The sequence below is a fragment of the Nerophis lumbriciformis genome, linkage group LG36 (assembly GCF_033978685.3).
Source record: "Nerophis lumbriciformis linkage group LG36, RoL_Nlum_v2.1, whole genome shotgun sequence".
In the NCBI taxonomy this organism is placed as follows: Eukaryota; Metazoa; Chordata; class Actinopteri; order Syngnathiformes; family Syngnathidae; genus Nerophis; species Nerophis lumbriciformis.
In genome coordinates, this window is record NC_084583.2 from 21,731,047 (window position 1) to 21,748,480 (window position 17,434).

The following is a 17,434-nucleotide window of genomic DNA, read 5'->3' on the forward strand; positions in this document are numbered from 1 at the left end:
ATAGAACAGGAAGCGCTTCTTCTTCTACTGTAAGCAACCACCCGCCCCCATAGAAGAAGAAGAAGCGCGCGGATATTACGTTTCATTTCCTTTGTGTGTTTACATCTGTAAAGACCACAAAATGGCTCCTACTAAGCGACAGGTTTCCGGTTCATGAAAAGACGCAATCTCTCCATCCGCACACGGACTACTATTTCACAGCAACTGCCTAAAGACTTTCAAGAAAAGCTGGCTACTTTCCGTGCATATTGTAAAAACAAGATAGCTGAAAAAAAGATCCGGCCAGAGAACATTATCAACATGGACGAGGTTCCACTGACTTTTGATATTCCTGTGAACCGCACTGTGGATACAACGGGAGCACGTACGGTGAATATTCGCACCACAGGGAATGAGAAGTCATCCTTCACTGTGGTTCTAGCTTGCCATGCTAATGGCCAGAAACTTCCACCCATGGTGATATTCAAAAGGAAGACCTTGCCAAAAGAGACCTTTCCAGCCGGCGTCATCATAAAAGCTAACTCGAAGGGATGGATGGATGAAGAAAAGATGAGCGAGTGGTTAAGGTAAGTTTACGCGAAGAGGCCGGGTGGCTTTTTTCACGCAGCTCCGTCCATGTTGATATACGACTCCATGCGCGCCCACATCACGCTGGTTTTTAATATATTATTAAAGTTTGACTGACCTATCTGACTGTTTTTTTGACATTCCTTTAGCGCAGTTAGATGCGGCTTATAACACGGGGCGGCTTATAGGTGGACAAAGTTTTGAAATATGCCGTTCATTGAAGGCGCGGCTTATAACCCAGGGCGGCTTATGGTGCGGAAAATACGGTATATATATTTATATAATAAATACTTGATTTTCAGTGAATTCTAGCTATATATATATATACTCTAAATGGGTGAATTTTGGCGAATTAAACGCCTTTCTATTATTCCCTCTCGGAGCGATGACGTCACAACGGGAAGCAATCCGCCATTTTCTCAAACACATTACAAACACCGAGTCAAATCAGCTCTGTTATTTTCCGTTTTTTCGACTGTTTTCCGTACGTTGGAGACATCATGCCTCGTCGGTGTGTTGTCGGAGGGTGTAACACAGCATTTCTCAAAGTGTGGGGCGAGCCCCACTGGTGGGGAATAGAGACATGACAGGTGGGGCGCGAGGAACGGGAGGAAATTTCACTTTAATTCTTTTTTTTTTATTATTATATTTTTAGATATTTTTTTTTTACTATGCTTTCATTTTCTATACACACTGTAAATCACTTTGTGATTCTGTCTGTGAAATCTGCTATATAAATAAATGTAAATTACTTATTTTTCCTGTAGGTTTTACATTTCTAGGGAGGAGCGAACGTTTGACAGACATAGCAACAGTAACTAATGGGGGCGGGGCTAAGCGGAACAAATTTGACGAGACAAGCGCAGCAAAATTAAAAGCTGTCCCACTGTCAAACGACACAGTGGCGAGACGTATATGCGACATTGCAAGTGATCTTGAGGAACAACTCGTAGACAAATGAAAAGAAAGTCCTTTTGCTTTACAAGTGGACGAAGCTACTGACAGCAATAAAGACTGCCTGTTCATCACATACGTCCGCTTTGTGAATGGCGAGTCACTGTGCGAGGATTTGCTGTTTTGCAAATACATAAACAATAGAGCCACTGCTGATGAGCTGTTCAAGATAATGGACAGTTTCCTCAAAGAACACGACCTTAAATGGGAAAACGGTGTGGGCTTTTGCTCTGATGGCGCACAGACCATGGCAGGGTCAAGAAACAGGCTGCAGGCTCTAATAAAGAGGGTTGCGCCAAATGCGCATTGGACACACTGTGTCATTCACCGGGAAGCACTCGCGTCAAGGCAGCTCAGCCCCGAACTCAATGAGGTTTTAACATGTTGTGAGCGCGGTAAATTTGATCAAAACACGACCACTGAAAGCGCGACTGTTCTCTGCACTGTGTGAGGAAATGGGAGCTGATCATACAGCCGTGCTGTTTCACAGTGAAGCAAAGTGGCTCTCCCGGGGCAAAGTGCTGTCACTTGCCCTGTCTTGCCAAATGCATAGCTCCTCCTTTTTTTTTTGCAAAGATTGCAAAGTGGCACTTTTATTTGATTTATTATTGAACTTGATGCAAGTTATAACACTTTTATTTGATTTATTATTGAACTTGATGCAACTTATAACACTTTTATTTGATTTATTATTGAACTTGATGCAAGTTATTTTATTTATTTTGAACTTGATGCACGTTATACCACAGCTGCACAGTTATTTTATTTATTATTGAACTTGATGTTATTTTATGTTATTGAGTTTGAATGTATACAACTTAATGTTACTTGATGTTCAATAAATTTGAAAATGTTAAGCTTGGCGTTCTGTTGGGGCGATGGGGGCAGGTGGGGCTTGAAAACTCCCCCTTGTCTAAAGTGGGGGATGACAAAAAAAGTTTGAGAACCACTGGTGTAACTACAGGAACAGGGACGGATTCAAGTTGCCCCAGTGGCCCAAAGATGCGAAAGTGGCAAGAAATTGGACGTTTGTTCCGCACACTTTACCGACGAAAGCTATGCTACGACAGAGATGGCAAGAATGTGTGGATATCCTGCGACACTCAAAGCAGATGCATTTCCAACGATAAAGTCAAAGAAATCTGCCGCCAGACCCCCAGGAAAAGAGAGCGGATGAGCGTATGTCTACAGAATATATTAATTGATGAAAACTGGGCTGTCTGCACTCTCAAAGTGCATGTTGTTGCCAAATGTATTTCATATGCTGTAAACCTCGTTCATAGTTGTTAGTTTCCTTTAATGCCAAACAAACACATACCAATCGTTGGTTAGAAGGCGATCGCCCAATTCGTCCTCGCTTTCTCCCGTGTCGCTGGCTGTCGTGTCGTTTTTGTGGGTTTCGCTTGCATACGGTTCAAACCGATATGGCTCAATAGCTTCAGTTTCTTCTTTCGTTTTCGCTACCTGCCTCCACAATACAATCATCCGTTTCAATACATGCTTAATCTGTTGAATCGCTTAAGCCGCTGAAATCCGAGTTTGAATCCGAGCTAATGTCGCTATACCTTGCTGTTCTTTCCGCCATGTTTGTTTGTATTGGCATCACTATGTGACGTCACACGACGGGTGTATATAACGATGGTTAAAATCAGGCACTTTGAAGCTTTTTTTAGGGATATTGCGTGATGGGTAAAATTTTGAAAAAAAACTTTGAAAAATAAAATAAGCCACTGGGAACTGATTTTTAATGGTTTTAACCCTTCTGAAATTGTGATAGTGTTCCCCTTTAAGGGTTGAATTGTCCATCCTTGTTCTATTCTCTGTCACTATTTTTCTAACCATGCTGAACACCCTCTCTGATGATGCATTCTGCTTCGTCTCCTTGTTGTGTGCGCAGTTGTGCACTGCACTCTCTAAAAGCCCTGTCACAACATTGCTGTTTACGGCAGACCAACTGCTTTACGGCAGACGAAAACGTGACTGCTGTTGTTGTGTGTTGTTGCCGCGCTGGGAGGACGTTAATGAAACTGCCTAACAATAAACCCACATAAGAAACCAAGAACTCGCCCTCGATCATTCTACAGTTATAACATGATTGGGCAGGCACGCTGTTTATATTGTGGGAAAGCGGACGTGAAAACAGGCTGTCGACTCGTCACTCAGGTCCGTATGGAGCTGGAGGGGGCGTGGCCTCCAGCTCCGCCTGAATTTTGTGAGATTTTCGGGAGAAAATTTGTCCTGGGAGGTTTTCGGGAGAGGCGCTGAATTTCGAGAGTGTCCCGGAAAATCCGGGAGGGTTGGCAAGTATGGCTGGAACCCAGTTGACTTTGGGTGAGAGGCATTGACCTTCTGTCACGCAATAGACACATTATTGTACGGTATACCGGTACTAATATAGTATCGCGGTACTATCCATCCATCCATTTTCTACCGCTTATTCCCTTCGGGGTCGCGGGGGGCGCTGGAGCCTATCTCAGCTACAATCGGGCGGAAGGCGGGGTACACCCTGGACAAGTTGCCACCTCATCGCAGGGCCAACACAGATAGACAGACAACATTCACACTCACATTCACACACTAGGGCCAATTTAGTGTTGCCAATAAACCTATCCCCAGGTGCATGTCTTTGGAGGTGGGAGGAAGCCGGAGTACCCGGAGGGAACCCACGCAGTCACGGGGAGAACATGCAAACTCCACACAGAAAGATCCCGAGGCCGGGATTGAACTCACGACTACTCAGGACCTTCGTATTGTGAGGCAGACGCACTAACTAATGAATCAAAAACGGTACTATACTCTGTATGAAAAGTACCGGTTCGCCATATATATATATTTTTTTGCAGGCATGACGGCGCGTCGTCGTCATGTTGTGACATTCCTGGTTTTATGAGCATGTTTGGCAGCGCACAATCACGGAGTACTTACAAGCAGACACAGTGTGTAGACAGAATAGGGAGAACGGATGCATTTTGACCTAAAAAGTAAAGATAAAGGTGAAGTTATAACACTGAAATGCCCTCAGGAAGAGGTGCTTTAAGACATGGCTAGCTAGTCAACGGCTAATGTCCATACGCAATCGGCAATGTTTTAGCTTCTTCTAAATCACTAATCCTCGCCTCCATGGCGACTAATAAAGTGAGTTTTTTTACAAGTATCATCCCTGCAGGACATGGAATAGCTAAACTTGCTTCACTACACACCGTAGCTCACCGGCGTCACAATGTAAACAAATACCATGGGTGGATCTACACCTGACATCCACTGTAATGATACCAAGTACAAGAGCGTATCTAGTCGATACTAAAATGATTACATCAATATTTTTTATCATCACAAAATCTTTTTTCTTTTTAAAAAAAATAATCATATTGTATTATGGCTTCCTGTGCACTTAAGATGCGACTTTAAGGTTTTACTACTTACGTATAAAATACTACACGGTCTAGCTCCAGCCTATCTTACCGATTGTATTGTACCATATGTCCCGGCAAGAAATCTGCGTTCAAAGAACTCCGGCTTATTAGTGATTCCCAGAGCCCAAAAAAAGTCTGCGGGCTGTAGAGCGTTTTCTATTCGGGCTCCAGCACTATGGAATGCCCTCCCGGTAACAGTTAGAGATGCTACCTCAGTAGAAACATTTAAGTCCCATCTCAAAACTCATTTGTATACTCTAGCCTTTGAATAGCCCCCCTTTTTTAAACCAGTTGATCTGCCGTTTCTTTTCTTTTCTCCTCTGTTCCCCCCTATCCCTTGTGGAAGGGGAGACACACAGATCCGGTGGCCATGGATGGGGTGCTGGCTGTCCGGGGTCGGGACCCGGGGTGAACCGCTCGCCTGTATATCGGTTGGGAACATCTCTGCGCTGCTGACCCGTCTCCGCTCGGGATGGTTTCCTGCTGACCCCACTGTGGACTGGACTCTTACTGTTATGCTGGATCCACTATGGACTGGACTCTCACAATATTATGTTAGACCCACTCGACATCCATTGCATTCGGTCTCCCTAGAGGGGGGGGGTTACCCACATATGCGGTCCTCTCCAAGGTTTCTCATAGTCATTCACATCGACGTCCCACTGGGGTGAGTTTTTCCTTGCCCTTATGTGGGCTATACCGAGGATGTCGTTGTGGCTTGTGCAGCCCTTTGAGACACTTGTGATTTAGGGCTATATAAATAAACATTGATTGATTGATTGATTGATATAAACTCGGGAAATACGTCCCTGGACACATGAGAACTTTAATAATGACCAATGTATGATCCTGTAACTACTTGGTATTGGATCGATAAATGGTTAGGTGTGAGTTTAAATTGGAAACACCGCAACCAAATATTTCATTGTTAGAATTTGGATTTTCTACTGCTGTTGCATCACAAATCTCTCTCACTGTTTTATAGGTGTGTTCTGGCCTCTACTTTACCTACACAACTCTTAGCAGTTCTGACACCTGACCATCATTTTTCATTGGGCCCCGCCATCGAATGTGCATGGTGCTTACACTACCTTACTTGCAGGTAAGTGTTGTACAAGCACTTCAATCCAATCTTCACTTGTAGTAATTGCTGCGCACACACTGAACAACATGACTCATACTTGTCTGCGTCTTTTACAAAGTTGTGAGGAAAACAAAGAACTGTTGGCTTGTGGAGCACTGTTGCAGTGCAGTACCTTGATCGTGTCGCTTGGCGGTGCTGCTGCTCAAGGAAACAAAGAGGATGGGCTCGAACTGGTGAGCTAATTCTATTGCTTATACCTACATATACTTTGCATAAGGCCTGCAGCCATTGAATATTTTAGGTGTCGAGTAATGGGATCAGAGTTGGGTAGTAATGCGCTACATTTACTCCGTTACATCTACTTGAATAACTTTTGGGATCAATTGTACTTCTAAGAGTAGTTTTAATACAACATACTTTTACTTTTATTTCAGAATCAGAATCGTTTTATTGCCATTGTTTGAGAACGGGTTCACTTGAGTATATTAATAGAGAAGAAACGCTACTTTTACTGCGCTCCATTTATCTACATTCAGCTCGCTACTCACTACCATAACTGCCAACTACTCCGGTTTTCCCGTAATTAGTACGGTTTTCATCAACCTATTCCGGGTTACGGTTGCAGTGATAAAAAATACGGTTTTTCATTAATTTAAAAAAAAAAAATGTTTTTAAAGTTTTATTCACGAAATCGCGTAACAACAATGACAATCGACACTGCTTCCCGTAACTTCCTATCGAGCCATTCCGAATGCCATGCGCGAGGCTATTTATAGCACCGCTGCCAAGCAGTTGCCATTGTTTCCAAACGAGCGAACGATCATGGAATCAGCCGGAGAAAAATCGCAAGCGAGTCTTAAACCGAAAAGAAAACTGCAGTCATTCCGTGAAGAATATTCAAAAGCCTATCCGGGAATAATTATCCGTTCTAAAAAGGGTGAAAACTACGCGAATTGCACCTTGTGCAGACAAGATTTTTCGATCGGACACGGAGGAATTAGCGATGTAAAAGACCACGTTGGGACAAAAAAACACAAGTCTAATGCCGTTGCTAGCGATACAAGTGGAAAACTTTCAACGTTTTTCGGATTTTAGCCACAAAAAGGTAATGACGCCAATGTTATCTATTGGAATTGTTTAGTACTGTTATACTGTTAAAAGTGTTTATACTATTTATGCTTTCAAGTCCAAGTTGAAGAAATCTAGTTAAATGTTGACAGCATAACTACCAAAATACAGAAGTATGTCCTTAATATTTTTGCAGTGCTATTTCTGTTGAAAAGTTAAAATGATTACATTAGAGATGTGATGTGCCACTTTTCAAGTGTCTGATGGCTTAAATTCATTTTCATTCATTTTTCATATTTTGAATTCTTTTGACAGGCTTACAAAAAAACTACATTTGAATTGTAATTCCATGCTATTGACAGGACTATTAATTTTAATGAAGTTAGCTTACCATGTTTACAGTATGATAATTGTGATAGAAATGTGAATTTTAGGCACAGAATATTTTTTACAATTGAACAAGGCAGTAGATTATACAAGCTTGAAAAGAAAGTTAATAATGACACCAATTTGTTTTTTTAATGGAATTGTTTAGTACTGTTTTACCATTTGTTTACCGTAAAAAGGGTTTATACTGTTTATACTTTCAATTAACAAATTGAAGTCTTGTGAAAGGTTGACAGGATAACTGGCATTAACTGTCAAAATAATTTCAAACTATTGAAGTTAGCTTACAGAATAAACATGTCAATCAACCCATATGATTTTTGCTGTAATATTTTTGTTTTGAAAAGTCACTGTGACTGATAGAAAAGTGATGGTTTTAGCAACATTTTAACCTGTCTGAATGCAATCAATCATTTTGCGTCGGGGGGGCGAAGCCCTGAACCCTCCACCAGGACTTTGTCCTGGACCTACCGGGGCCTGCGGCCCTTGGACCCTGGCTACTAGGTTTTTCTGATTTCAAAAGTTGGCAGGTATGCACGACTGATTTTTATCGATCTGTTAATGCTCGCTTTGTTTGTTTTGGTTTGTCAGACAGACCTTCAAAGTAGGATCTATCGCATGCCTGCGTTTCACCAATCAAATACAGTCACCGGTGACATTTGACTCCGTTTCACCAATCAAATGCAGTCACTGGTGATCTTGGACCAATCAAACAGAGCCAGGCGGTCACATGACCGTCGCACGTGGACCCCGACTGAAACAAGTGTAAAAACTTATTGGGGTGTTACCATTTAGTGGTCAATTGTACGGAATATGTACTGTACTGTGCAATCTACTAATACAAGTTTCAATCAATCAATCAAAAGCGTGAAGGAAAAAAGACACTCTTTTATTTCAACCGTACCTCTCTCAAAAGCCTAAAGACTGACCGCACAGTTCCTGTCTTCACAATAAAAGTGCCGCTCCATCGCGCCTGCGCTAACAAAATAAGAGTCTCCGAAAGCCAGCGCAAACAAGCTAGCAAGCTACGGAGTTTGCCGCCAATGTATTTCTTGTAAAGTGTATAAAAAGGAGTATGGAAGCTGGACAAATAAGATGCCAAAAAACAACCACTTTCATGTGGTATTAGACAGAAAGGAGGAACTTTTTTTCTCCTCCATTTGAAAATGTGGAAGTTATCATCACTACTGTCTGATTCCAATCAATGCAAGTCATCAGAATCAGGTAATACACCAACTTATATTCTTGTCTTCATAAAAGAAAGAAATCTATATGTTAAACATGCATGTATATTCATTAAAACACCTTTAACATGTGAACAAAAACGGCAAAATAAATAAATATAAATGATATACTGTATATATGTGTGTGTGTGTGTGTATATATATATATATATATATATATATATATATATATATATATATATATATATATATATATATGATATGTGTGTGTATATGTATATATGAGGTAGATCACCTCGACTTGGTCATTTATTAAGTAATTGATTAACGTTGAAAAACTTATTGGGGTGTTACCATTTAGTGGTCAATTGTACGGAATATGTACTGTACTGTGCAATCTACTAATACAAGTTTCAATCAATCAATCAATGAATGCCTACTGAGCCTATGGTGCTGTTAAGTTATTGTGGCTCAATTTGCCTTAATGTTTTTTATTTTAATGTATTATTATTTAATTTATATTATTGTTTTAGTTGCTTAAGAGATATTCCTGGCTCTGAATTTGCTCATTGCTATTTTTATGTTTTTGTGCATTATTTGTTGCCGTCATCATTAAACGAACAGGTTACTCATCAGTTACTCAGTACTTGAACATACTTTTTACTTTTACTCAAGTAAATATTTGGGTGACTACTCCTTACTTTTACTTGAGTAATAAATCTCTAAAGTAACAGTACTCTTACTTGAGTACAATTTCTGGCTACTCTACACACCTCTGAATGGGATGAGGGGATCTTTGTCAAAGAGGAATTATATATATATATATATATATATATATATATATATATATATATATATATATATATATATGTCTTAATAAGGTTATCCAAAAAATAGTGCTCGATACCGTAGTAGAGCGCAATATATGTATGTGTGGGAAATAAATCACAAGACTATTTCATCTCTACAGGCCTGTTTCATGAGTATTCAACAAGAACAACATTAAATTGAGCTACAGCTGCATGAACAATATACGACAAATCATCTCAAACCACAACAAAACAATTGCAAATGAGCCGTCGGCTCAAGCTGATTTTTTTTCCCACACATACATATATATATATATATATATATATATATATATATGTATGTGTGGGGAAAAAATCACAAGACTATTTCATCTCTACAGGCCTGTTTCATGAGGGGGGGTACCCTCAATCATCAGGAGATTTTAATGGGAGCATTCGCATACCATGGTTTATATAGGGCACAGAGTGGGTGGGTACAGGCTGGCCTAGGGGCGTGGTGATTGGCTCATGTGTTACCTAGGAGGAATTTCCGTCTATGGCGGCATGTTGTTACAATTTCGCTGCGCTTGTTGAGGGATGACAGGTCTGGACGGTAAATAATAAACAGTTTCTCTTTCAAGCATAGGTTGCATCTTTTATTACCACTATTGTAAGGTGTGCTGGATGCAAGAATTTGCCATGTTATTGAATATTCAACATTATTGTCTTTGAGGTCCCAAATGTGTTTGCTGAGTTCTGTGGTATTTCGCAGGTTTTTGTTCCTGAAAGAAGCCTTGTGATTGTTCCATCTGGTTTTGAATTCACCCTCGGTTAATCCTACATATGTGTCGGATGTGTTAATGTCCTTGCGTATTACCTTAGATTGGTAGACAACTGATGTTTGTAAGCACCCCCCGTTGAGGGGGCAATCAGGTTTCTTTCGACAGTTACATGCTTTGTTGGTTTTGGAGTCGCTCTGACTGGGGGTCGACGGCTCATTTGCAATTGTTTTGTTGTGGTTTGAGATGATTTGTCGTATATTGTTCATGCAGCTGTAGCTCAATTTGATGTTGTTCTTGTTGAATACTTTTCTTAGGTTGTTGTCTTTGGGAAAGTGTTTGTCAATCAGATTGAGGAATTTGTGTCCAATGTTCGTTGAGACGTTTTTGCTGTATGGGGGGTTGTACCAGATGATGCTGTTTCGTTTTCTGTTCTTTTTTGGCTGGTTTCCTGGCGTGGGTTCATAGGTGAGGGTGAAATTGTATCCGCTTTCATCAAGGGCTTTTTGGTACGGGGGGGTTGCTTGGTCAAATTCAGCTTTGCTAGATGACAGCATCGATAGCCTTTTATTGATTCCGGTAGGTATTCTTTTCGTGGTGGTGGGTGGGTGGTTGCTGTCATGGTGCACGTATTGGAGTGTTGTGTTGGGTTTCGTGAATGGTTGGTAGCTGTTATTTCTCAGGTTGAAAGTGACGTCAAGGAAGTTGACGGTTTGCTTGTTGGCTTCAATCGTGATCCGTAGGCCGTTCTCTTTGAAAATTTGGCATATGCGCTTCTTGGTATTCTCGCTGCTCCATATATATATATATATATATATATATTATATATATATATATATATATATATATATATATATATATATATATTTATATATATATATATATATATATATATATATGTTATATTATTAACATAATAGTGAGAGTCCAGTTTCGTAGTGGATCTAACATAATAGTGAGAGTCCAGTCCATAGTGGATCTAACATAATAGTGAGAGTCCAGTCCATAGTGGATCTAACATAATAGTGAGAGTCCAGTCCATAGTGGATCTAACATAATAGTGAGAGTCCAGTCCATAGTGGATCTAACATAATAGTGAGAGTCCAGTCCATAGTGGATCTAACATAATAGTGTGATAGTCCAGTCCATAGTGGATCTAACATAATAGTGAGAGTCCAGTCCATAGTGGATCTAACATAATAGTGTGAGTCCAGTCCATAGTGGATCTAACATAATAGTGAGAGTCCAGTCCATAGTGGATCTAACATAATAGTGTGAGAGTCCAGTCCATAGTGGATCTAACAAAATAGTGAGAGTCCAGTCCGTAGTGGATCTAACATAATAGTGAGAGTCCAGTCCATAGTGGATCTAACATAATAGGGTGAGAGTCCAGTCCATAGTGGATCTAACATAATAGTGAGAGTCCAGTCCGTAGTGGATCTAACATAATAGTGAGAGTCCAGTTCCGTAGTGGATCTAACATAATAGTGAGAGTCCAGTCCATAGTGGATCTAACATAATAGTGAGAGTCCAGTCCATAGTGGATCTAACATAATAGTGTGAGAGTCCAGTCCATAGTGTATCTAACATAATAGTGAGAGTCCAGTCCATAGTGGATCTAACATAATAGTGTGAGAGTCCAGTCCATAGTGGATCTAACATAATAGTGAGAGTCCAGTCCGTAGTGGATCTAGCATAATATTGTGAGAGTCCAGTCCATAGTGGATCTAACATAATAGTGAGAGTCCAGTCCATAGTGGATCTAACATAATAGTGAGAGTCCAGTCCATAGTGGATCTAACATAATAGTGTGAGAGTCCAGTCCATAGTGTATCTAACATAATAGTGAGAGTCCAGTCCATAGTGGATCTAACATAATAGTGTGAGAGTCCAGTCCATAGTGGATCTAACATAATAGTGAGAGTCCAGTCCGTAGTGGATCTAGCATAATATTGTGAGAGTCCAGTCCATAGTGGATCTAACATAATAGTGAGAGTCCAGTCCATAGTGGATCTAACATAATAGTGAGAGTCCAGTCCATAGTGGATCTAACATAATAGTGTGAGAGTCCAGTTCATAGGGGATTTAACATAATAGTGAGAGTCCAGTCCGTAGTGGATCTAACATAATAGTGAGAGTCCAGTCCATAGTGGGTCCAGCAGGTAACCATCCCGAGCGGAGACGGGTCAGCAGTGCAGAGATGTCCCCAACCGATACACAGGCGAGCGGTCCACCCCGGGTGCCGATTTTTGACAGCCAGCGCTTCATCCGTGCCCACTGAACCTGTGCCCCCACCTCTACGAGGGAGAGGTGGGCAGAGCAGAAAAGAAACGGCAGATCAACTGGTCTAAAAGGGGGTCTATTTAAAGGCTAGAGTATACAAATGAGTTTTAAGATGGGACTTAAATGCTTCTACTGAGGTAGCAGCATTTAAGGGAGGGAGCCCCAATAGAAAACGCTCTTTTTTGGGCTCTGGGAATCACTAATAAGGCGGAGTTCTTCTGTCCGGTTCTGTCTCCCTGTAATGTTTGTCTGCTCTTGAATGGGATTGTGCTGAAAATCTTAATTTCCCCTTGGGGATTAATAAAGTATTTCTGATTCTGATTCTGATTGACACAGGTCTTCTTCCCTCAATTTTCCTCTTTAGCTGGTCTGTCCTCTACTGAGGTGCATGGCCAACTTGCTGTCCTCCTGCACGCCAGACCAGCCAAGCGCCTGCCTGAGTGACGTGAAGCTGGCGGCCGCTCTGTGCGCGCTGCTTCAGGCTTACGTGCGGACTCGACCCGCCTTGGCCAGGGAGACCGCATGGGTCCTCAACAACCTCACAGGTGGGGTCCAGGGCATTCTTTCTGCACACGCAAAATGAAGTCAAACAATCCCTCTGATGGTATTACAGTACTGTATTTGTGTGTATGTTGATATAATCAACACTTGGTCCTCTTTGATGTGATCCAGCTCAGTCCAGCTTTTTCTGCTCGGCTCTGCTGACTCTCAACTTGGTCCCGGGACTTCTCCAACTTCTGCCATTCTCTCAGGGCATCAACACGATGGCCAGTGCAATACCTTTTTAGTTGTATTTATTTCTTTTAAGATGATGATTTGTCACACTCTTGTCCACCTCAATGTGCCCTCCAGATCCTGAGAGTTCTAGCAAATGTGGCCCACAACAAAAAGGAGTCCTGCGTCCAGCTGGCACACGCGGGGCTGCGGTCTTGTCTCTCGGCCACGCTCAAACTAGCCGATCATGAGGCGCTGACCCTGAGTATGGACATCCTTTACATGCTGCTGGCTAGTAGTCCTCAAGTAAGTCACACACCTGCGCCATCTTAGAAGAATGCCAGCGGTTCCCATGTTAGCATGCTAATGTTTTCTTTCTTTTTAACTTGATAATCATGGATTTTGTTACTTGTCGCCATCTTAAAAAGTATGCTAGCTGTTCTCTTGTTAGCACACCAATGTTGTTTGCTGGCATTTTAGCAAATGTTCTACATTTTTTTTTATCGTAATAATTATGGATTGTGTTACTTTTTGCCATTTTAGTGGTATACAAGCTGTTCCCTGTTAGCATGCTAATGTTTTTTGCTGACGTTTTAGCTAATTTTGTACCTTTTTTGACCTAATAATTATGGATTGTGTTACTTGCCGCCATTTTAGAAGTATACAAGCTGCTCCCTGTTAGCATGTTAATGTTAGCATGCTAATGTTTTTTGCTGGCATTTTAGCTAATTTTCTACCTTTTTTCACCTAATAATTATGGATTGTGTTATTTTCCACCATTTTTGAAGTATACGAACTGTTCCCTGTTAGCATGCTAATGTTTTTGGCTGGCATTTTAGCTAAATTTCTTCCTTTTTTAACCTAATAATTATGATTTGCGTTACTTGCCGCCATTTTTGAAGTATACAAGCTGTTCCCTATTAGCATGTTAATGTTTTTGCTGACGTTTTAGCTAATTTTCTACCTTTTTTCACCTAATAATTATGGATTGTGTTACTTGCCGCCATTTTAGAAGTATACAAGCTGTCCCCTGATAGCATGTTAATGTTAGCACGCTAATGTTTTTTGCCGGCATTTTAACTAATTTTGTACCGTTTTTTTTAACCTAATAATTATGCATTGTGTTACTTGCCGCCATTTTAGAAGTATACAAGCTGTTTACCATGAATTGATTAACGTGGACCCCCGACTTAAGGAAGTATAAAAACTTATTGGGGTGTTACCATTTAGTGGTCAATTGTACGGAATATGTACTGTACTGTGCAATCTACTAATACAAGTTTCAATCAATCAATCAATGAATGCCTACTGAGCCTATGGTGCTGTTAAGTTATTGTGGCTCAATTTGCCTTAATGTTTTTTATTTTAATGTATTATTATTTAATTTATATTATTGTTTTAGTTGCTTAAGAGATATTCCTGGCTCTGAATTTGCTCATTGCTATTTTTATGTTTTTGTGCATTATTTGTTGACGTCATCATTAAACGAACAGGTTACTCATCAGTTACTCAGTACTTGAACATACTTTTTACTTTTACTCAAGTAAATATTTGGGTGACTACTCCTTACTTTTACTTGAGTAATAAATCTCTAAAGTAACAGTACTCTTACTTGAGTACAATTTCTGGCTACTCTACACACCTCTGAATGGGATGAGGGGATCTTTGTCAAAGAGGAATTATATATATATATATATATATATATATATATATATATATATGTTTTAATAAGGTTATCCAAAAAATAGTGCTCGATACCGTAGTAGAGCGCAATATATGTATGTGTGGGAAAAAAATCACAAGACTATTTCATCTCTACAGGCCTGTTTCATGAGTATTCAACAAGAACAACATTAAATTGAGCTACAGCTGCATGAACAATATACGACAAATCATCTCAAACCACAACAAAACAATTGCAAATGAGCCGTCGGCCCCCAGACAGAGCGACTCCAAAACCAACAAAGACTGTAACTGTCGAAAGAAACCTGATTGCCCTCTCAACGGGGGGTGCTTACAAACATCAGTTGTCTACCAATCTAAGGTAATACGCAAGGACATTAACACATCCGACACATATGTAGGATTAACCGAGGGAGAATTCAAAACCAGATGGAACAATCACAAGGCTTCTTTCAGGAACAAAAACCTGCGAAATACCACAGAACTCAGCAAACACATTTGGGACCTCAAAGACAATAATGTTGAATATTCAATAACATGGCAAATTCTTGCATCCAGCACACCTTACAATAGTGGTAATAAAAGATGCAACCTATGCTTGAAAGAGAAACTGTTTATTATTTACCGTCCAGACCTGGCATCCCTCAACAAGCGCAGCGAAATTGTCACAGCATGCCGCCATAGACGGAAACACCTCCTAGGTAACACATGAGCCAATCACCACGCCCCTAGGCCAGCCTGTACCCACCCACTCTGTGCCCTATATAAACCATGGTATGCGAATGCTCCCATTAAAATCTCCTGACGATTGAGGGTACCCCCCTCATGAAACAGGCCTGTAGAGATGAAGTAGTCTTGTGATTTTTTTTCCCCCACACATACATATATATATATATATATATATATATATATATATATATATATATATATAGGGCACAGAGTGGGTGGGTACAGGCTGGCCTAGGGGCGTGGTGATTTCTGCCATTTTAGTGGTATACAAGCTGTTCCCTGTTAGCATGCTAATGTTTTTTTGCTGACGTTTTAGCTAATTTTGTACCTTTTTTGACCTAATAATTATGGATTGTGTTACTTTCCGCCATTTTAGAAGTAAACAAGCTGCTCCCTGTTAGCATGTTAATGTTAGCATGCTAATGTTTTTGCTGGCATTTTAGCTAATTTTCTAACTTTTTTCACCTAATAATTATGGATTGTGTTACTTGCCACCAATTTAGAAGTATACAAGCTGCTCCTTGTTAGCATGTTAATGTTGGCATGCTAATGTTTTTGCTGAATTTGTAGCTAATTTTGTACCTTTTTTGACCTAATAATTATGGATTGTGTTACTTTCCGCCATTTTAGAAGTATACAAGCTGCTCCCTGTTAGCATGTTAATGTTAGCATGCTAATGTTTTTGCTGGCATTTTAGCTAATTTTCTACCTTTTTTCACCTAATAATTATGGAGTGTGTTACTTGCCACCAATTTAGAAGTATACAAGCTGCTCCTTGTTAGCATGTTAATGTTGGCATGCTAATGTTTTTGCTGAATTTGTAGCTAATTTTGTACCTTTTTTGACCTAATAATTATGGATTGTGTTACTTTCCGCCATTTTAGAAGTATACAAGCTGCTCCCTGTTAGCATGTTAATGTTAGCATGCTAATGTTTTTTGCTGGCATTTTAGCTAATTTTCTACCTTTTTTAACCTAATAATTATGGATTGTGTTACTTGCCGCCATTTTTGAAGTATACAAGCTGTCCCCTGTTAGCATGTTAATGTTTTTGCTGAATTTGTAGCTAATTTTGTACCTTTTTTGACCTAATAATTATGGATTGTGTTACTTTCCGCCATTTTAGAAGTAAACAAGCTGCTCCCTGTTAGCATGTTAATGTTAGCATGCTAATGTTTTTGCTGGCATTTTAGCTAATTTTCTAACTTTTTTCACCTAATAATTATGGATTGTGTTACTTGCCACCAATTTAGAAGTATACAAGCTGCTCCTTGTTAGCATGTTAATGTTGGCATGCTAATGTTTTTGCTGAATTTGTAGCTAATTTTGTACCTTTTTTGACCTAATAATTATGGATTGTGTTACTTTCCGCCATTTTAGAAGTAAACAAGCTGCTCCCTGTTAGCATGTTAATGTTAGCATGCTAATGTTTTTGCTGGCATTTTAGCTAATTTTCTAACTTTTTTCACCTAATAATTATGGATTGTGTTACTTGCCACCAATTTAGAAGTATACAAGCTGCTCCTTGTTAGCATGTTAATGTTGGCATGCTAATGTTTTTGCTGAATTTGTAGCTAATTTTGTACCTTTTTTGACCTAATAATTATGGATTGTGTTACTTTCCGCCATTTTAGAAGTAAACAAGCTGCTCCCTGTTAGCATGTTAATGTTAGCATGCTAATGTTTTTGCTGGCATTTTAGCTAATTTTCTAACTTTTTTCACCTAATAATTATGGATTGTGTTACTTGCCACCAATTTAGAAGTATACAAGCTGCTCCTTGTTAGCATGTTAATGTTGGCA

At 40.0% G+C, this 17,434-nt stretch overlaps 1 protein-coding gene across 2 annotated transcripts in view; it reads left to right on the forward strand.

Moving 5' to 3' along the window:
- The window catches only part of tmco6 (transmembrane and coiled-coil domains 6), a 40,442-nt gene that overhangs the window by 15,827 nt on the left and 7,181 nt on the right, over window positions 1–17,434 (forward strand). For both annotated transcript variants that reach the window (XM_061930570.1, XM_061930571.2), the window contains 5 exons: window positions 5,920–6,036; window positions 6,137–6,251; window positions 12,872–13,052; window positions 13,180–13,274; window positions 13,360–13,527. In XM_061930570.1, coding sequence (XP_061786554.1) covers window positions 5,920–6,036; window positions 6,137–6,251; window positions 12,872–13,052; window positions 13,180–13,274; window positions 13,360–13,527 — 676 coding nt within the window. The remainder of the gene's footprint in view (window positions 1–5,919; window positions 6,037–6,136; window positions 6,252–12,871; window positions 13,053–13,179; window positions 13,275–13,359; window positions 13,528–17,434) is intronic.